This window comes from Phyllostomus discolor, chromosome 6, assembly GCF_004126475.2.
Source record: "Phyllostomus discolor isolate MPI-MPIP mPhyDis1 chromosome 6, mPhyDis1.pri.v3, whole genome shotgun sequence".
Taxonomy (NCBI): domain Eukaryota; kingdom Metazoa; phylum Chordata; class Mammalia; order Chiroptera; family Phyllostomidae; genus Phyllostomus; species Phyllostomus discolor.
Genome location: NC_040908.2, coordinates 121161384 through 121182556, shown reverse-complemented (window position 1 = coordinate 121182556; position 21173 = coordinate 121161384). Strand labels below are relative to the sequence as shown.

The 21173-nt window shown below is 55.6% G+C and overlaps 1 protein-coding gene across 8 annotated transcripts; it reads left to right on the top strand.

The window, feature by feature from the left end:
- Window positions 1-2354: 2354 nt before the first annotated feature.
- On the top strand, window positions 2355-20464 carry P2RY2 (purinergic receptor P2Y2). 8 transcript variants are annotated; one of them, XM_036028841.1, is made up of 4 exons: window positions 3355-3475; window positions 12807-12930; window positions 13576-13771; window positions 18665-20464. In XM_036028841.1, the coding sequence occupies exons 3-4, from the start codon at window positions 13698-13700 to the stop codon at window positions 19797-19799; spliced, it is 1209 nt and encodes a 402-aa protein (XP_035884734.1). In that variant the 5' UTR covers window positions 3355-3475; window positions 12807-12930; window positions 13576-13697; the 3' UTR covers window positions 19800-20464. The 8 variants fall into 8 exon arrangements, with proteins under 8 accessions (XP_035884732.1, XP_028371836.1, XP_035884733.1 ...); XM_036028839.1 differs by lacking the exons at window positions 3355-3475; window positions 12807-12930 and adding an exon at window positions 2355-2468 and having other exon boundaries at window positions 13478-13771; XM_028516035.2 differs by lacking the exon at window positions 12807-12930 and having other exon boundaries at window positions 3342-3475; window positions 13478-13755.
- Window positions 20465-21173: the final 709 nt, after the last annotated feature.

Sequence of the window (21173 nt, the reverse complement as noted above, 5' to 3'; positions counted from 1 at the left end):
GTGAGCACTAGAGTTCTTACTCTGTTATTCCTGGAGGCTCACCCGGTGCTGTGGACAGCGCTGGCTGCTGGGCATCTGACTGCGGAACAGCCTGCCCTTGGTGGCATCCCCCTGAGAGGGAGATAAACATAACAGTGACAACAGTGAGACAGTGTTGTAACAAAGGGAGGTACCTGACAGGGCACCTCCCTGAGGGTGATGTTGGGGAGCCATGAGAAGGGAATAAAAGCATGAAGGGGCAATGCAGGTGGTCTGAGCAGCAAGTGCCCGGCAGGAGGCCAGCAGGACAGCATAGCTGAATCAGAGGGTGGGGGGAGGGAGGTGGGAGGGCTGGGCCTTGCAGGCTGCAGAGCTGGGCTTTATCTTGAGGGCGTTGGGGCTGCCAGAGGGTGTAAGGCAGGCAATGCTTAGGAGGGGTGACAGAGACGCCAGTAGCCTGTGAAGGAGGGCTTGGAAGTGTCACGTCTCAGCTCAGAGAGGAGGCGGAGCCTGGGCCCAGGATCCCCTCCGGGCAGACTCTCAGAGCAGGTTTCTCAGGGCCGACAGAAGGCCACAGAGGGAGATGAGAAGGCTCAAGAGAACCAAATTCCTCCTCAGGGCTGGCGAGCGGGAAGCCTGCTAATGCAAGAGAGAAACAATCCTGGGTTGCCCTTCTGTATCCTGACCTGCTGCTGTTAATGGAACCCCTCCCCCAGCCCCTCCCCCTCCCACGTGGGGACTATGAGGCGACTGGGCCTTCACCACTAGCCTGCCTGGGCAGCTGGGTTGCAGGGAGGCCCCCTGGGTGTTATTCCACCCTTCCAGATGGGTTTGCTGCGGGGCCACTTGCTGCGCCTCCATTTCCTGGCTGAGTCAATGGGTCTAAAATCTTTTAGCTATGGAAAGTCCTATATTTTCTCAAACAAACTCTTAGTGTAACCGGGAAAGACACCAGCATTCGGGCTGCCTGTCACTACCAAGTCCAGTAAGCAATGACAGCAATTGAATCTTTTATGGGCGCTTTATTCAGATGGCCAGTGATACGAGAAGATGGCGGGTTCATACCCTAACAAACCATCTTTCCTTCTCTTTCCTGGCCAGATCTTTTCTAAGGGGGGGTGGGGGAGGACAAGCAAGGTTCGGCGAGGGCTTTGAAATTCAGGGAGGAACGGGTGAGAGGAGCTGCAGCCTTCCTGTTCTCAGCAGTTAGCTGTTCCCAAGGTGGCGGGGAGTGGTCACACAAAAAGCCTGGATGCCTCCAACATGTCCCCAGGCGGTAATCTCTAGCCAGTGCCCCAGGAGATTAGCTGCTTTTCTCAGGAGCCTGGTGGGCCTTATCTGTAGTTTCTGAAACAAAAGCTTAACATACACATTACTTGCTAGACTTACAGCTTTTTCCTTTAAGCTAAAATTTTCCAAGTTTTGAGTCCCCTATCATTACCAGAAAATGTAAATAAGTACAGATAAAAGCAAAGGTGCTCAGGCTGAAGTGTGATGGGGGCTCCTCAGGTAGCCCCAAGAAAGGGGGACTCAGCTGAGAGATTTGGAGCCTGCTGGACTTGCTGTCCAAAGCCCAGTGACCAGAGTGTCTGGGGGAGACGTCGGGAGGCTCAGACGTTCAGCCCCCCCTTAGAAGGGATACTAACCCTTGAACCCGAGCAGCTCAGGACCGTGGGCAAAACCCTGAAAAACGATGGGCCAGTGAGAAATGAATTATTATTATCATTTTGCATAAGAGGAAACTGAGGTTCCAAGAGGAGTCTGAACCTGAAGCTAAGGCTGTGGGGTTCAAGGACAAGTCCCTTTCCTCTGATCCTCAGGCCTCACTACATCTCCTCCTGTGGGCTCAGACCCTGTGTGTCTCGGGGATGCAGTTTCTTTGGCTATAAAGTAACAGAGATGAGCCAGAGCAGGAGCCGGACCCTGGGCTCTCCACCCTCCAGTCAGCTGGAGGCTGAGGCAGAGCCTTGGGTCCTCATCTTGGTATCCAAGGATTTTTTTCTCTTGGCCTAAATAGCAGTTACAGTAGAAATCTGAAGGGAGAAGAAAGAGGGGGGTTGGTTGGGCCTCCAGTGCCCAGGGGACTTCCCACCCTGGGACCCTAAGGCTCAGCTCCATGAATAGGGGCCACAGGGCTTCCTTCTTCACTAGAAGCTGCAGGGACCAGCTTGGACAATAAGTGGAGGAGGCTGGACAGGAGGCCTTTGTGTCTTCCAGGCGGAGGTCTCTAGGGGACTGCAGAGGTGGCTCAGCTACACAGGGCTCTGTGTCCATTCTATTCCTGCTCTTGGCAAGGCTGCAGCCAGCACCCTTCCTGGGCCCCTCCTGGGGCCAGCAGCCAGGTGCCAGTCAGCTGATGAGGAGCCCAGCAGGACCCAAGGCCCCAGGCCCCTGAGCAAGCTCCTTGGCTCCAGAAAGAGGCCCACTGTGCACACATCCAGACACTGACTGTCCAAAGCGCCGATGGATGGACACTGGTTGGCAGGAGGGTGAGTGTGATTGCCTCTTCTTCACACAAAAGGAGTCCCTGAGAGGGACTGGAACTGGGTCAAGGTCTCCCAGAGTCAGTGCTAACGCTGAACCACAACCCACCCTTCTGGCGCCTAGACCAGAATGAAAGCGGCGGGGGGGGGGGGGGGGGGGGGCATTCATTCATTCATTTGTCCATTCATTCACACTTTCAACAATTCCCGGGGCCTCTGGGAGGGCGGTAGGACGAAGGCAGACCCGGTCCCTGCTCTCCCGGAGCTCACAGTGGGGGAAGGCGTCCTTGACTGCACAGAGCCATCAGAGTGGGGTTGAGGGCAGAGAAGGGAGTGATACTGAGTGGCTGGAGTACTCTGAGACAGCAGCCCAAGGGAAGCAAATCAAGATGAGGGTCCAAAAAGAGAGGGGTGCTCAGGAAATTTCTAGTTGCTCTCTCTGAATGAGATTAAGCAAAGGCAGCATAGATGAGGCTCCCTCCACCTTCCTCTGGGAGCTGGAGAGAAGCAAGACCCTGATTTCCCACCTCCTCTCTCTACCGGATCTCAAGCAAGGGAGGCGAGTTCTCAGGGTGGGGCTCTAAGCAGGTCCCTGGGAGGAGAGGGAACAGGTCCATGGCAAAGTCTCGCGGTGGGCAGCGGCAGGAACCACACAAGCACTAGACAAATTTTGCAAAATTTTAGCGTTTCTGAAAACCTCGGCCCAGCGGTAGGACGGTCGCCCCCTCCTCTTCCCGGTGCAGCACTCGCTGACCCTGCCGCTCCATTGCCTGGCAGCGTCCCTGAGAGGGTGGCTGGGTGTCGGCACGGGGCGGAGCGGTTCCAGAGTCTGTTCAGAGTCTGTCCGGCCCCGCCTGACCCGGCCAGGGTGGGAGCTACGCCGGGTGGCGGGCAGGCAGGCAGGCGGGCGGGGCCCACTGGCACGTGGGTCCCCGCTGCGGCGGTGGCGGAACGCGGGTGCCGGCACTGGGAGCGTGGGCCGCTGCGCAGCGGGTGGACGAACACCGGGGGAGGTGAGGGGCGGGACACCTGGAGGGGCCGGAGGCGGGGAGAGGTGGGCGGGCGCGGCCGGGGACGCAGCGGTGCCTACTGGACACTGGGAAGGCAGAGCCGTGCGCGTGCGGCCGTCCGAATGCGGCGCGGATGCGACCCTGTGGGGGCGCACTGGGGGGCTGTGGTCGAACTCTGTCTCCACTGAAGCATCGACCTCGAGGAGTGTGGACGCGCACCCTGGTGAGTGTGTGTCCGAGTATTTGAGCGAGTCTGTGTGTAAATGGGTGAGCGCGTGTGCCCCTGTGGTGTCAGTAGCTGAACTCCCAGAACTTATCTGTGTGTGTGTGTGTGTGTGCGCGCGCGCGCGCGCGCGTTCTCTGAAGTAGGCGCCGGGGCGGCGGCAGGAGACCCGCGAAGTCTGGAGGCCAGTTTACTCCGGCGGCAGGCAGGGCGTCGGTGAGACCAGGGCGTGGTGGTTGGGGCAGTGGCCTGGAGGACAGTTAAGCCTCTGTCGGGGGACTTCTAATCTGGCCGGTGGTGCTGTGGGAAGCCAGTCTGGGGAAAGGCAGTTCCCTTCCTCCACTCCCCAACTAGCGCTGCAGGTTTGGAGCCCCTGGAGCCAGGCCTGAGGGCCAGGCCGTGCTGTGGACTAGAACTGCCAGTTTGGGGTGTGCGGGGCTGGTGGCACCTGTTCCTGTCGTATCCTTGGTGGCCCTGGGCCCACAGCCTGAGGCGCCTGGTTTGTTTGGGATCTAGGCTGGAATAACCAGGAGTTTCTGAAGGGCAGGGTGAGGCCCCAGTGAGGTGTCAGTTACCTGGGTGGATAGAAGTGGCTGGGAAGGAGATTCTTTGAGCACACAGGGCCCACAAAGGCTGTCTAGAAAAGCAGAGATCTATATTCCAATCCTGCCTTGGCCAGTGGGACCCTGGCAAAGGCATGTCCCCTCTGTGAGCCTCATGGCCTCATCTGTGAAAGGAAAATAACAATGATGTGGAATCCGAGGGCTCCTGAGGAGCTGGTGTGTGGGTGCTATTCAACACCAGTGTCCTCTTGGACAGGCTCACAGCTTGGGGCTGGGTTTGGGGATGGGGTCCGTCCTGAGAGGGAACATCCTGAAACCCAAAGCCCTGTTCTCCCTGGGCCAAACTTTCACAGGACCCAGCCTGAATCCCTCAGCCTGGGACTCAAGGCCTCCAAAAACTGATCCTTGCCAGCCCCATCTCCCGCCTGACTCTTCACCTGCTAGTAACTGCATGGAATCTGCCGCACACACTGGGCAGTTTCTTGCCTCTGGATTATTGTGTATTCTACGCTCAGTGCTTGAAATGCCTTCCCACTCTCCTCTTCTTCAGTTGGAGAACTACCCAACCTTGAGGCCCAGCTCAGATGTCTCCTCCTCTGGGAAGCCTTCCTTGGTTCCCCAGGAGCTGGGTTGGGTTCTGGGACTTTGCAGTCCCAGTGCCGACAGCCCTGCTGCCACTTGGACTGTCATGGCCTCTGTCTGTCTCCTTTCCAATCCCCAGGTCTGAAGCCCCGGAGGGCAGGAACTGGGGCTTACTTCTGTGTTAGCAGCACCCTGCACAGGGCTAAGTAAGCTGCACTGAGAGAGCAACAGCAGCTCTTGTCCTCCACCCCTGTCCCCAGCTGCCCCAGTGAAGGCTTGTCTACAGGGAAGCTCCAGGTCATTACAAAGAAGGGGAAACCAGAATCAGGTCATCAGAGTGGGTGGCATGGTTTGCCAGAACAGTGTGTCCTGGGGCACTACAGAACCCAGAGTGTGCAGGCTGGAAATTTGGATTTCATCCTGAAGGCAGTAGGGAGCCATGGAAGTTTTGTGAGCGGGGGAGATTCATGGTAGGAGCACCACTTCAGAAAGCCCTCGCTGGCACCAGGGTGGAGGACGGATGGAGCTGTGCTAAGTGCTCGGAGTCAGGGCACTTGTGATGTTAACACCAGAGCATCCAGTCATTGTTTAAACTCCGAGCCCTTACCCCCTTGTTTGAACACTTCCCTGTCCCCTCAAATGCTTCTGCTGAGGGTTTCGGGGACACTTAGGACTCCCCCTCCACCAGTGGGAGCCAGGGGACCAGCGAGTGATCTCATCCTAGCTCTGCCCGCAACTTGCTGGGTGACCTGGGGGAGGTTTCTACCCTGCCAGCCTCTGAAAAGAGGTTAGAGCCAGTAGGTCCTGTGCTGAATTTGTGTGTGGGGAGGCCCTGGCATGAACGGCTCATCACTTTTCTCTTCTTCCTGCCTTCGGCTGTCCTGGGGTCTGGCCTAGTTAGTGGGTTGGAGGATCTCAGTGGGAGACCCTCACAAATGGCATCCAGCTTGAGTTGCAGAGTGAGGCTATGGCCCCTCCACACCTGTCCTGCTACCAGGATGCACAGGGCTCTGAGGCTTCTTCTGGATCTCCCAAGCACCAGCTAAACAAGTATGAAAATATCACCAAGACCTCGTGGGCCACCCTGTGGGGGCTTTGATTTGTCTTCTTTCCTTGCTGTTGCTCTTGGAGAGGCCACTGTGCCCCTCCAGGTGTTGGTTTGCCATCTATAAATAGAACATCATGATTCTTGCCTCTTCAAGGTTACTATGGGGATTCTTTTCACTTAAAATTTTTACTGTTGTTCAGTTACAGTTGTCCCCATTTCTCCCCATTACTCTCCCCTACCCTACCTACCTCCCCCTTTCCACTTTCAATCCTCACCCCCATTGTTTTTGTCCATGGGTCTTTTATATGCATCCTTTATATGGGTTCTTTCCCCCCTTATCCCCCTTCCCCCTCCACTCTGGTCACTGTCAGTTTGATCTTTATTTCCATGTCTTTGGTTCTATTTTGCTTGTTTGTTTGTTTTGTTGATTAGTTTCCACTTATAGGTGAGATCATTTGGTATTTGTCTTTCACTGCCTGGCCTATTTCACTTAGCATAATGCTTTCTAGTTCCATCCATGCTGTTGCAAAGGGTAGGAACTCCTTCTTCTTTCTGCTGCATAGAATTCTATTGTGTAAATGTACCCGTTTTTTATCTATTTATTTACTGGTGGGCACTTAGGTTGCTTCCAGCACTTGGCTATTGTAAGTAACAGTGCTATGAACATTGGGGTGTGTAGGTTCTTTTGAATTGGTGTTTCAGGATTCTTAGGATATAATCCCAGCAGTGGAATTGCTGGGTGAAAAGGCAGTTCCACTTTTAGTTTAGTTTTGTTTTTTTTTAATTTTTAAAAAATATTTTATTTATTTATTTTTAAAGAGGGAAGGGAAGGAGAAAGAGAGAGAGAGAGAAACATCAATGTGCAGTTGCTGGGGGCTGTGGCCTGCAACCCAGGCATGTACCCTGACTAGGAATTGAACCAGTGATGCTTTGGTTCACAGCCCGCACTCAATCCACTGAGCTAGTCCAGCCAGGGCCACTTGTAGTTTTTTGAGGAAATTTCATACTGTTTTCCACAGTGGTTGCACCAGTCTGCATTCCCACCAAGAGTGTGCTAGGGTTCCCTTTCCTCACTATGAGGATTCTTAAGACAGTGGTCAGAAAAGGGCTTTGTAAGCTGTAAAGTGCAATGCACGGGGGAGAAGTGTGACACTTGTAGAATTAAATGCATCTTGAAGACAACAGAAAATGGATGCAATAGCAAGGGATCACACTGATTGGGGGAATTTTTTTTTAAATCATTCTTATTTATTTATTTGAGAGAGGGAAAGGGAGGGAGAAAGAAAGGGAGAGAAATATCAATTGGTTCCCTCTCATATGCACCCCAATGGGGGACCAAACCCAAAACCTAGACGTGTACCCTGACCAGGAATCAAACTTGTGACCTTTTGCTTTGTGGGGTAATGACCAACTAGCCACTCCAGTCAGGGCTAGTTTGGGAAATTTTCACTATCGACTGCCTACCTCTGCCCATGCACCTCTGCTTACCAGTAGCAATTTATAAATGTCCCCCCACAAACCCTGTTAGGGAGGAATTAGTATCCCCATTTTGCAGATGAGGAAAGAGGGGCTCAGGAAATAAGATCACAAAGCCAAGGTAAAAGCTGGGGCTCCTGCCTACCTGCCCCAGCTTAAACCTGCCCGTTCAAGACAGAAACCCTCTCTGGACACAGCCTGGGCCTCTGGCTTTCAAGGTGAAGGAAGTTTGGATTCTGCCCTGAAATCCTGTCTTTAGGTCTTGCTTGTGGCCTGACTCCCCAGTTGCTGGTAATATAACGCCCACCTAGGCCTGCCCACAGAACTAGGGAAGCTTTGTTGATCTGATGACAGGAGGTGCAGGTGCCCCTCATGAAACCTTCCCTGTCCCTGAAGTGCCTTCTGTGGACCTGTCTGGTATACCCTTTGGCCCACACCTTCTCCTTGGGCTGCCTTTGTGTCCTCAGGCCTGGTCTCCCAAGCCGCTCAGGCCCAACAGTGTGGAGGCTGGCCGTGGGGGCCTGTCTGACCTCTAGACCCATCCTGGAGGTCAGTTGCAGGACTTGGCCAAGACAGGCCTGCTTTCTCTCTGTGGCCACAACACAGGTTGGGCTAAAAGAGATGCCAGGGAGTGTTTGGGAAGTGAAAGACTGGGTGAGAGTTGGCACAGAGTGGAAGTGGAAGGCCTTGCTCCGCGGAGAGCTCCAGTCGGTTCCTGAGCAGAGGGGTTCCTCCACTGCCCTGCCACACCGCCTCTTAGCTCTGAGTCATCGCTGGTTCAGGATGAGTAACTAGAGTCCCTGCTGGCAGAGTGGGCAGCCTGGGCTCTCTTGGGCAATTACTTCCTGCTTAGCCCTTGATCCTGGTGCCCTGTCACTGTTATTGTAGTGACAATGACACTGCCTGGGCACTGGAATATGGGAGGAGGGCCCCTCTCAGACTTCTTGGGGCCCACATGACCCTCCTCTCTCCCCCTGCCTTGGGGGAGGCTCCTCCATTCTATCCACCTTCCACTGGCATCATCTTTGCAAAAGCCAACTCTGACAATGTCCTTCCCCGCTTAAGCCCTGCCACGGCTTTCCATTGTCCTCAGGATAGAAGCCAAATTCCTCAGCCTGGCATTCCATGTGAGTCCTGCAGTCCTCCCCCGCCTCCCCACACACATTCTGTGCCACCTAACCCTCCTCTCCAGCCTCACATGACCCTTGGCTGTAGGTAAACAGTCCACACTATCATACCACTGAGTCTTTCTACCTGCCCCTCCTTCTGCCTTCAATGCCCTCCTACCTCAGTGACCACCTAACAAACTCCCAATCATCTATCAAGTCCCAGCTCAGATGACCCCTCCTCTGGGAAGCTCTTCCTGACCACCTCACCAGGCTGGTTCGGAGTTACTATGGGCTCCGTGGCCCCTGGCTTCCTTTGGTCATGGCTTGATCACCCAAGTGGACTTGGCCAGTGTCTGTGGCTTGCTTCCCATTCAGACTGGAGCTCTTCGGGGACCCGACTGAGTCTGACCTGAGTGTAGGTTTGCAGGGTCCCTCTGAGGTCGGGCACATGGGGGCATTGGCAGGTGTTTGCCGAGACTGTGTGGCTGGGAAAGTGACTTATGATTATGTTATTCTGAGAGTCCAGACTCCCGAGGTTCTGAGAATCTCAAAACCAAAGGCTATCAGGAGTTATGAATAACATATTTAAAAAAAGGAAAACATTCAGCCCCAGAACCAAAGACTCTTGGAATTGGACCAATGAACTCAGAATCCTGCAAACACTCAGAATGAGAGTCTCAGAATCACAGGCTCACTTGTATCCTGTTCTCCAGTTTTGTCTCTTTTCCTACCTTGGGTTCTCTCTTCTCCCTCTTTCCTTCCAAGCGGGACCCTTTCTGGTTCTCTTCAGACCTGATCACAGCCCCTTCCAGGAACCTGCCCCGACTGTGCTGACCACGGCCCCTCTGCTGGGTCACCCAGGAGGGCCCCCTCCTGAGAAGTGTCTCTCAACCATGACGGGTAGATGCAGCCTCCACATTGGGACAGTGCCTGCTTTGCTGTCCCACGGAGCACCCACCCGTCCCCTTATCTTACTCATTCCTCATGAGCTGTCTTGTGTAGTGGTGACTCTCCCCAGATGGCCAGTGAAGAACCTGAGGCTCAGAGAGGGAAAACAATTTGATCGAGATTGCACAGCACAGGCAGTTCCAAATTACAGCCTGAACCCAAGTTTCTTGCCTCTTTTTTTTTAAAAAAAGATTGTATTTATTTATTTTTATTGAGAGGGGAGAGAGGGAGAGAAACATAGACACGAGAGAGAAACATCGATCGGCTGCTCCTCATTCACACCCCGACCAGGAACCAAGCCTGCAACTCAGGCATGTGCCCTGACCAGGAATTGAACTGGTGATTTTTCGCTTTGCAGACATCACCCAACCAACTGAACCACACCGGTCAGGGTGGTTCTTGCCTCTTGAGCCTAACTGTAGGCATCTGGATTGTGATAGTTAATGGGGAGTACAGAGCCCTGTGGTTCTGAACTGGTTCAGGTTAGCAGTGCATCTCCATAGCCCTGTCCTGGGAGGGGCTGGGCTGGACCGTGCTGGGTCAGGAGTCGGGCAGGTGCTTTGGAGTCCTGCCCTGGGGTGACGGTGGAGGTACTCAACCCCACGCTGAAAACACTGGAATTTGAACACCAGAGCTGAGGAAGGCCTTTCCTCTTTAGGAGTCTCAGTCACCTGATCAGCAGGGTGGAGGGACCAGTCTGGTTGATCTAACTCCCTCACACTCAGATGAGCTGAGCTCAACCCCAGTACGTGGCTCCCACAGCCCCAGTCTTGGGGACCCCAAAAGGGAGAGTGCCTCCAACAGGAGCTGCAGAGCACAAGGGCTTCCTGGAGGAGGCTGCAGAGGCTTCACATTTCGACAGCACCTTCGATAACATCTGAGGTTACCTTTGCTGCTATTTCCCCAGATGAGCCCCAGTGCTTGTGGTGCAGAAAGCACTCAAGGCAAGGCTGGGGGCCCACTAGCCTTCGGCTCTGTGGATGACATTTAGGAAGGGGCAGGAAATGACTCTCAAGATCCTTCCTGTCCTCTAGCCCAGTCTTGCCCTCTCTTCTCTTCTCAGTCCACAGGGATGACTGACACTTCCCTAAATACATTGTGTGATTATTGACCTGGTTTTGTTCACTCTGCTTTTCTTCTCTCTTCACTCACATGACCCCTTCCAAAATACAGGCCAGGTGTCCTCTCCTCCAGGAAGCCTTCCTTGACTACTTCCCCATTCCCATTATGGGTACTCTTGTCTCTTTCTGCCCTGTTACTTCTACTTTCTTCAGTTTAATCACCCTGAGTTGTCATTACCTATTTCTGGGTCTTCTTCCATGTGCTACCCCCTTCCCTGCCAACCTTGACAACGACCCATCTTGGAATGCCCAAGTGCCCTGTACAGGAGCAGACATAGATATGACAGCTTCTGTAAAGGGTGAGTGGGTGATGAAAGGTGGTGGGGTCTGGTTCTTGCTGGGGGACCCTGGACTTCCCTCCCTTCTGAGGATGGCCTTCAGTGTGGGAAACTTGATCTGCGGCCAGTCTGGCTGTGACCTTGCTACTCTGCCCCAAATTCCTGTGCGTTTCCTGCCCCTCTTGTCTCCCTAAGATAACCCCATCCTCCCTGCCTTCTTCACCTGCTGAAATCGTATCTCTTCTAATTATTTCATAAAATGAATTCTAAATCATCACCTTTAACTATCAACAAACTTATGGGGCAGGGACTGGTCTTAGATTGCAAGGTAATTGAGACTAAAGTTGTGGAGAAGAGACTCGTCCAGGTCCCACAGCTGGGGATGGCAGAACTGGGATTTTCCACCTGCCCAGGGCCCTTCCCTGCCCCTCGATAGTGTTTCAGGTCCAGGTCTTCTGTTTCCCTACACAGCAGAAGCAGGCAGCAGGGGTTTTTAGAATTGGAATGGGCCACAGTCCCCTTCCAGGCTGGACAGGGCCAGCTAGGTGGGCGGGTGAGCTGGCACATTCCAGAGCCACCCTAGTGGAAGAGCTGGAATGTCTTCTAACCACCCGGGGCAGTTCCCACCCTCAGCGGGCCTGGGAGCTGCCCAGCTCTTCCTCCCGGCTTTGAGCTCACAAGCCTGGGGCCCAGGGTGGGGTAGAGGCAGAGCCAAGTCAGTGGGGCAGGCAATTTGTATGTTTGGCTTGGCTCTGCCCTTGACTCGCTGATGACCTTGGATGAGACCTCAGGCTACCCCTTCTGTGAGATGGGTACAATAACCGTCATGGCTGCTTCACACCTGGAAAGTACCAGGAAGAGTAGATCCTGGGCCCTGCCTGTAGGGCATTCCCTGTGGTAGAGAACTGACCAGAAAAGCAGAGCCACGAGGCTCAAAGAGAGCTAGTCAGGGAGCTTCCTGGAGGAGAGGACCTCAGCTTTGGGGGGAAGGAGGTGGTGGTCAGGGGCACAGCTCCTGAGGTCAGACAGTCCAGGACTGCTCTGCCATTGGTTAGCTTCATGGGCCTGGAGAGGTTATTCTCCTTCTCTAAGCTTCTCGGGACTAAATGAGGAGGGGTCTGTGAAGCCACCGAACATGGGACTTGGCACAGGAAAAGCACCCAACTCTTAGGATATTGCTGATAGAAGATGAGGGGTGGTGTTCCTGAGCGAAGACAGACCATGGGACTGCCTTTGCCGTGTCCAACACAGGAAGATGAGGTTGGAGGCCGAGAGGGTGGGCTGTCTGGAGGGGTGGGTGGCAGACACCAGCCAGGGCCTGGGGTGTCAGGCTCAGGAGCTTGGACATAGCCTGAGGGCCACAGGGAGCCATGGCAGGCTTGTGAGCTCCACAGTATATGGTAAGATTCATGTTTCAAGAGGGCCTGTGACTGCCGAACAAAAGATGGACAGGAGGGCAGGGGTGGAGGCAGGAGACCAGTGAGGGGATGGGCACAAGGCGGTGGGGAGGGTGCCGCCTCTGAGCCACTCCGCTGGTTGAGCTGACAGGACTTGCTGAGTGACGGTTTTCACATGGGTGGGAAAGAGAGGTCATCAAGGACACACTGGAAGTTTGACACCTAAAAGGATGGATGGGGAAGACTCTTCTCAGGAATCAGAGGGTGGCTCTGAGAAAGGCTGTGCTCCACCTTAGTCCAGTGGACCTTAGTCTGTTGCGTGAAGGGATCTCCTAAGGAGATGACAGGGTGTGACCCTGGGTGGAGTGGGATGAAAAGGTGAAGTTTTTTCACCTTGTCACTAGACTCTAGAGCAGATTGGCATGTAGCTACAGCCCGCTGGCCCAGGTCAACCTGAGGCTCCTGGGGCAAGGTACACTGGGGAAACAGTGGCCCAGGGTCATCTCCCAGTGCCTTTGCTCCCTGTCCTATCCCTGCAGCCCCCCCATCTCCTCTCGCCACTTTCCCCCACGCTTTCACTGCACTCCAGCCTGGGGACCTCAGCTGTCTCGGACCCCACGCCCCCACTGGAGAGACATGAAGATGGAGAAAGGGTGTTCTTTTTCCCTGTCATGTGTCTGAGATTCTGGTGGATGCTGGGACCCGCCCACCAGGTAACCATCCGCTCACTGAAGTGCTGTGCCTGGTGTTGGGCGCAGGTGATCTCTAAGGGCTGTCCCAGGCCCTGACGAGGACTGTGTGTGAGTGCGTGTGCACTGTGTGTACACCTCAGCGTGACTGTGCATGCCTCTGTGTAGCTGTGTAAATCTAGTGTTTCCATGCCCATGTGTGTTCATGTGTGTTTACAACACCTGGAGGAATGATTGGAGGAGAAGGGGTGTTCCATGTAGAGACCCAGCTTGAGCAAAACTGTGTGGGCTGAAGTAGTGTCAAGAGTACGCTGGGCAAGGGGGGTATTCACTGTTTCCTGCCGTGGGGCTGAAGCGCAAAACCAAGGGAAGGGGAACCGGAGGCTCAGCTCAGCTTTGCAGGATCTGGGGAGACCTTCCCTGGCAGAACCATCTTCCTGTGAGACGGGGCTCCTGGGGAAGGAGGCTGGGAACGACCACCCCGGGCATGTGAGCTGAGGTTGGATGGCTGGTGGGCAGAGGATGCCCCTCCCGGGACCAGCACACCAGGTCACCTCTCTGCCTCTTTCAGGCCAAGGTTGGAGCAGAGAAGGTGGCCCCGGGAAGGCTCGGCCTGGCTGGCTGCCTGTGACTCAGAGCCCACGCTGTCTCCACCTCCCTGTGTCTCAGGAGCCCACAGCACTGCCCGTCGTCCTGAGAAATGCTGGAAGCTGGGTGTGGCCCCAGGCGGGGGACCTGTTTTTCCTGTTTCCTGCAGAGTTCCCTGCAGCCCTGTCCAAACGTGTGCATTCATGAGTGAAGACCCAAGCGGGCGCGGAGCATCCTGCTGCACGAACTGGGGCCGGTCAGGTATGGACGTGCGAGGGTGAGTCCACTGGCTGGGAGGCTGGGGCAGGTGCGTGCATGTGTGTGTACACCGAACTGGGGTAGCTCAAGGGGACCTCTGCCCTGCTCCCTCATCCCCGGCTGTGACAGATTCAAGCTTCAGGGCCAGGCAGCCCTGGGTGTCAAGTCCCGTTTGTCCAATTCCTCAAAGTATGGAGTTGAACAAATAGCTTCCCCTCTATGGCAGTATCTACTGAGGAGTGAGGGCGAGGAATGAAATAAAGATGGTGTGTGCAAGCTGCTCAGCCCAGGCCTGGCCCCTACAGAGGGAGGGGGTGGGGCTCCTTCCCCAGCCTGCCCCAAGACCTGCGCAAGAGATGGGCAGAACAGAAGAATGTGGCTTACTCAGACAGCTGACCCATCTCCAGAATGTCTGGGTTCAGTGACCCTTCCTCTGTCCAGAGAAAGGCAAGGCCTTCTCTGCAGCTCTGGGAAGAGAGACAGTTCGGGGACCTGTGTAAGGCAGGAGCAGGCCTCGGGTGGGCTGGGCCCCAAGAGAGCTGGGGTGACTCCTGGTCACCAAGAGTCAGCAGTCATTGATAAATCTTTAAGTGTCACTGTCCTCTGGGAGGCTCTCAGAGGAATAAGGGAAAGGAGAGCCATCATCATAAAGCTCAGCCCCCTCTGGGTTCCGTAGCCTTTTGTGCTTGCTCTATTCATTAGCTTATTCATTCATTCATTCTCTCATTCATGTTATACCCACTTTAAATCAGGCCTACTGCTGGATGATGGGGACAGAGGAAAGGGTCACATGGACCCAGTCCTCCAGAAGCAGCTGGAATGCGCTGGGGTAGCGGGTGGATGGACACATTACTAACAGGGTGTGTGAGGTGTGCCTGGGGGTGGTGTTAGGAAGAGAGCTTCAGGGGTGAGGCAACATTTGAACAGAGCCTCGAGCACTGGGCAGGATGGAGGGCAGTGGGGGTGGGTTCCACAGAGGCTTGCCAGGTGGAAAGCACAGTATGCACAAGGGCGAGGAGGCCTGGTAGGGCACTTACATGGCTCGCATCTCCCTCCAGGCTAGGAGCTCTTCCTCGCAGGGCCAGCCAGGGCTGGGTGTGGAGGGGCTGGCGACTGGTGTTAGACAAAGTCAGGCAGGAGCCTGCCTCAAGGGAGTGAGGCCCCAAGGGCATTGGAGGTCAGGAAAGGCAGAAGAGAGGGCTGGGGACTTGGCTGTCCCATAAACAGGGGCTTGGGGGGGGGGGCCGGAAAGATGTAATCCCAGGTTGGTGAGCCAGCTTATGGAAGGAGAGGGTGGGCAGAGTCAGTCTGGAAGCGGGGGGGCCATGGAGATGGAATCCCAGCTGGCCTGGGAGGGTGGAGGCAGGATGTCTTAAAACAGGTGGAAAGGCTCCCTGCATTCACTGGAGGCTTAAGGAAGTCTCCACCCCTCTCAGTGGAGTCAGAGATTCCACCACCAGTGATTAGCAGGCGCGCTGTGCAGAGCAACGGGATGTTGACGAGGGGAAGATCTGGACCCTGGCCCCGACTCTGAGGAGAGACTACCAGACCTCAGCACGGGGACTGGAGCTGCAGCTGCAGCCCAGAGGAGGGACTGGGTGTCATGCAGGGGGCCACCCTCCCTGTCTCCAGTGAGGAAGACGACTTCATGAGGGAAGTTTTGTGGCCATGGAATTCAGTCCCTGAGAGGTGTAGTCTCAGGAGGGCAGGAGATGCCTGATGTCACTGGTTCTGTGGCAGAGCTGGACACCCCAAGCTGGTGTCCCAGCGTGGAGGGCCAGGGAATGTGGCCCCTCTAAAGGTCCTCAGCCTCATACTCAGGCCTCCACACTTCTGCAGCTTCTGCGGGCCAGCTACTCCCAGCCCACCTCCCCAAGTGGCAGATCTGAAGGTCCAAGCCTTTGCCCACCTGCACAGCCCACCATACGCCTTGAGGGGACCCCACACTCACCATGTCTGACACTGAATCCCCCTCTCCCCGCTCCTGCTCCTCCTCCCAACCTCTGAGCCAGGCCTCCTGCCCACCACTCTCTCCTGCCCTCCTCCACACGGACTTCCCCTGGGCCAGTCTCTCCAGCTGCCCTCCCAAACAGCTCTCAGATCTCTCTCCTCAGAGGTCCCAGGCCTGGCCCACCACACTCACCGGCTCCATAGCTTTCCGTCAAGTCCCGTCGCTCCTGCACCAGTGGCCTGGGAGAGCGTCCCAAAGATTGCAAGCAAAGGCCACATCTGAGCTGAGCCTGGAAACTCATAACATCACAGCACCCCTACTGTGTGCCAGGCACTGCTGCAGACATTCCCCACAGATCACTCACCTAGTCCTCACAGCAGTCCTGTGACGTAGGTTCCATTAATTACCTCATTTCACAGTTGAGGACGTAGGAGGTCTGGCTCCAGAGGCCGGGTCTCCGTAACCACTGGGGCTTACGTGGAAGGATAGAACTGTAACCTCAACAGGTAGATGCGAGGATTCCAGGTTGAAGGAGCAACGTGAACTAAGGCTGGGAGGAGAGAAGTGCTGGGCACGTTCGGGATCCTCCATGTCACAGAGGAGGGTCGGGGCTGGTGAGGTTGGCAGAGCTGGATTATGAAAACCTCCAGGACTGGCCTGAGGGGCTAGACTTTCTCCTGACAGCAGGCAGAAACCATGGAGGGTTTCAAGCAGGGGGATGACTTTGTCTTTTACAAAGACCCCTCTGGATTGGGGGAGGACGGAGGCTGGAGGCAGAGAGGCTGATGCCGTGGTTCCGACAACAGTGGAGGTGACACGGGGCTGCCTGGAGCAGGGGGTGGTGTGGGAAATGCTTTAATGTCGGGTCTGAGTCCTGGCCCCAGGAAGGAGGGAGCCCAGCAGGCTGGCCCTGGCAGAGGCCCTCGGTAGCTGCCCCCCTCAACTCAGTACCACACAGCTTCTCTGTGCCTCCTTACCCTGGCCCTGCACCGGCTCCTCGGGAAGGAGCCTGTGACCATGGGAGGGAGGTCATGAGTGTGGGTTCCCTTCCCCCTGATTACACCTCTGCTGACAACAGCAGACAGGGAAGATCCATTGGCTGTGGGGGGGGGGGTGCAGTACTGGGTGAGAAGGGAAACTGAGGGACCCATGTGTCCCTCTGCCCCCCAATCTCAACTTCAGGGGTCTTGAACTGCTGCTGGGAGCCCATGCTGAGCATGGGGCTTAGGATCTAAAGGAGTGGATATCACTGACCCTACAAAATCCCCAAGTCCCAGCCTCTCAGGATCCCAGGTTCTAAAAGAAAGGGAATTGTACAGCCCCAGATGCTCAGGGTAGGGAAGACTCACATGTCATCTGCCCTCTCTGTCCTCCCAGACACACCCACACACAGGACAGGAGCCCTACTGGAGGCCCTGCTTGCACACCCTTATAAGTTAGGAGTTTACTCTCTCCCTCCGATAACACCTTCCATTGTGGGGCAGCCCTGGATAGGCATTGTAGCCTGTCCCCAGCTAGGTGACCTTGGCCAAATTACTTGAATGATCTTTGTCTCAGCCTCCTTATCAGGCATGATACCCTGGCTCCCAAAAGCATGTTGTACAGAGGGAATGAAGTGACATTATAAAGCACACATAGTAGTGTCTTGAAAAAGGTCAGCTCCCCTGCCCCTTCACACTGTTAGAAAGTTATTCTTGTGTTTGTCCCAAAGCTGCCAACCAGGGACTCCTGCTAGGATTTCCAGTCTGTCTTCTGGGGCCTTTGGGAATATCTTTGCCCTCCAGACTGGGGTATTTGTCCTCTGCCTCCCAGCTGAGAGAGAGCTGGTTTTGGTCATGTCAGTGGGGGCGGGGAGGGAAGGAAGGCGGACCACTTGCTCCCCACGTGCTCACTGTCTGCTGCGCAGTCAGGCCCCGTGGGCGTGTTATATGTCCACCAGGGACAAAGAAGGGGAATCTCAAGATAGTGATGGTGTGGAAGAAAAGCTGGGTGGGCCTGGAGGAAGCTGAATTTAATTTATACATGAAGTCCCCAGCTGTCCTCACTCCCTTCTCCAGCCCAGACTTCCCTGGGATCTTCAGGAGGGTCACTGTCCCTTCTGGTAGCCTCACAGGCCAGGGAGCAGCACGGCTGTGTACACATGCAGAAGGTGCCAGAACATAGAAGTATCTAAAAAATGTTAGCTGAGTAAGTGAATGAGTGACTAAAGAGGGCGACCCTTGGAAATACTTCCTCAATACCAAAGTGCCAGGCACACGGCCAGAGCCTCCCCAGGGAGCCGAAGAATGAACTGAAGGAAAGAACATTCTGATGCCTTCTGAACGTTCTGAAGAACGTTCTGAACATTCTGTGGTCTGCCCATTGGCCAGGAGTGCTTCAGAAGGCAGTGGGCACTGGGTGGAGCCCGTCGGCCCCAATGGCCCCTTTCCGTGACTGAAATGACACGCTCTGGGGTCCTCAGACTCGAGCGCTCAGCATCCCAGACCTGGCGCTCTGCGTTCCTGAGGTTCTAGAGCAGTTGCCAGACTTTGTTTTTGTAAAAGGCCAGATGGCAAATATTTCAGATGTTGCAGAACATATGGTCTTTGTCACAACTGTTCATCTCTTTGTAAATACATGGGTATTCTGTGTTCCAATAAAGCTTTATTTATAAAAGCAGACTGGTAGGCTGGACTTAGACTTCAGGGTGTAGTTTGCCTGCCCCTGTTCCAAAGTTTTAGAATTATATGATCCTGATATTTGTGGATATCTTGCATTTTGGGGGTTCCAGGTTTATGAGGTTCCGGGTCCCCTGGTCAGATGGAAACAAAGACCTTGAACGTGGTTGGGCAGATCTTAACCAAAGGAATCTGGGCACTTGGGTTCCCTCCTGACCCTGGTCAGGTGGGAGTGCCAAGCTTTTCCCATGAGCCCCTGCCATGACCTGATGGCTGTTCTCCCCACCCACCCCCCTTCCTTCAGGGCGATGGCTGCAGGCCTGGGCCACTGGAATGGCACCATCAATGGCACCTGGGATGGGGACGAGCTGGGCTACAAGTGCCGCTTCAATGAGGACTTCAAGTACGTGCTGCTGCCTGTGTCCTACGGTGTGGTGTGCGTGCTTGGGCTGTGCCTGAACGTCGCGGTGCTCTACATCTTCCTGTGCCGCCTCAAGACATGGAATGCCTCCACCACCTACATGTTCCACCTGGCCGTGTCGGACGCGCTGTACGCGGCCTCCCTGCCGCTGCTGGTCTATTACTACTCCCGCGGCGACCACTGGCCCTTCAGCACCCTGCTCTGCAAGCTGGTGCGTTTCCTCTTCTACACCAACCTCTACTGCAGCATCCTCTTCCTCACGTGCATAAGCGTGCACCGGTGCCTGGGTGTCTTGCGCCCACTGCGGTCGCTGCGCTGGGGTCGGGCCCGCTATGCCCGCCGGGTAGCAGCCGGCGTGTGGGGGCTGGTGCTGGCCTGCCAGGCACCTGTGCTCTATTTCGTCACCACCAGCACGCGTGGCAGCCGCATTACCTGCCACGACACCTCGGCCCCTCATCTCTTCAACCACTTCTTGGCCTACATCTCCGTCATGCTGGGCCTGCTCTTCGCGGTACCCTTTGCCACCATCCTGGTCTGCTATGTGCTCATGGCCCGGCGGCTGCTGCAGCCGGCCTACGGGACTGCCGGGGGCCTGCCGCGAGCCAAGCGCAAGTCCGTGCGCACCATCGCGGTGGTGCTGGCTGTCTTCGCCCTCTGCTTCCTGCCGTTCCACGTCACCCGCACCCTCTACTACTCCTTCCGCTCACTGGATGTCAGCTGCCACACCCTCAACGCCATCAACATGGCTTACAAGATCACCCGGCCGCTGGCCAGCGCCAACAGTTGCCTTGACCCGGTGCTGTACTTCCTGGCTGGGCAGAGGCTCGTGCGCTTTGCCCGGGACGCCAAGCCACCCACAAATCCCACTCCTACTGCCCAGGCTAGCCGCAGGCTGGGCCTGCGCAAATTTCGCAGAACCAACACCAACACAGAAGACACATCCGCCAGCAGTGAGAATTCCAGGCAGACAGAGCCCACGCTGGCTGGTGGTGGGAATATTAAGGACATCAGGCTCTAACACCTGAACCCCTCTCACCTGTGCAAGTTTATATGGAGGCTGGCGGTGGAGGAGGGACTGCAGGGACTAGGACTTGTTCCAGTGGGACGGCCTCCCCAGATATGGACCATCATGACGCATGCTGGATGGTCAAGGGAGCCATGACCCAACACTGTCATCTGCAGGGGCTCAGGACACTCTCTGTGGTCCAGAGAACTCAACAGTCCCCACAGCCCCATCACCATCTGTATGTATCAGTTGGGGAATAAGGTTTCAAGAAAGGCAAGGGTTCAGGGCCAATGCCACTGCTGGCCTGACTCACCCACATAGAGAGCCAGCTGTGCCTATCAAGGTGCCTGGGCCTGAGCCCAGCTGAACAAGTCAATGGAGAAACCGGCCCAGAGAGGAGAGCGACCCCCCTGGGGCACACAGAGGAGTCTGGGCCTGAGCTGCCTGGGAAGGACAGGGTCGCAGGTTGAATGGAGGACCCTGGCAAGCAGCCGGGGCTGAGCCAGAGCTTCCCCCAGGAGTTGGGGGCAGGTCTGCGTGCAGTGGACTTGGCAATGAGGAGCACCCCCAGCCCAAGAGATGAACATCTGGAAACTGGTGCCCTGAACCCATCTGGAGGCTCCCAGGGGCTGGGAGCCAGCTGAGGCTCTAACTTATACTAAAAGTGTTGTGATCTGTGGAGCAGTGCCCTGTTTTGTGTTTGGAGGATGGGGATGCTATCTGAGAGGCTCTCACTGAGCACGCCAGGTTCCTTTCTCCAGCCTGTTCTCGTCTGCCACCTGCCTTCCCACTAGCTGCCATAGCAGTGGTCTCAGAGGAGGTGTCCCCTCTCCAGACCCCAGGTCATCCCCCACTTTAGAGCTAACTGGCTTTTGTATCTGGCTCTGCTGGGCTCAGAGAGGAGTCAGGTGGGACCCCAGTCCTTGGGATCCCCCAATTTAGGACTTGATGGTGACAACTAGTCATGGACTGGTAAATATCGAACCATTTAACTGGCCCTCCAGGTGGGTGAGGGGAACCCCTTATTTGTAGCATTGCCAATTGCTGTAGTGCAGACACTCCTACCATGGCCAATGGCAGACTGCCAATGGGATATCAACCTCTCTGCAAAATAACTGAAAATTTAGCAACTGGCTTTGGCAAGCAGGTGCAAGTTGCTTCAGCACACTACTCGATAATGTTGAATGGTTGGACCCGTGGACTAGGTGGTCAGGGAAGGCTCCCTGCAGGGCAGTGGGGGGTGAGGGAAGACTCCTAAGCTATAGCTTTTGAGAGAAGGGGTCTAGCAGAGAACATCCAGGCGCAGCAGGGTGCACCCTGGGCAAAGACTTCGGGGCAGGAGAGCAGGGTGTGTGGGAACTGGAAGCAGGCTGGGCAGCTGGTTCC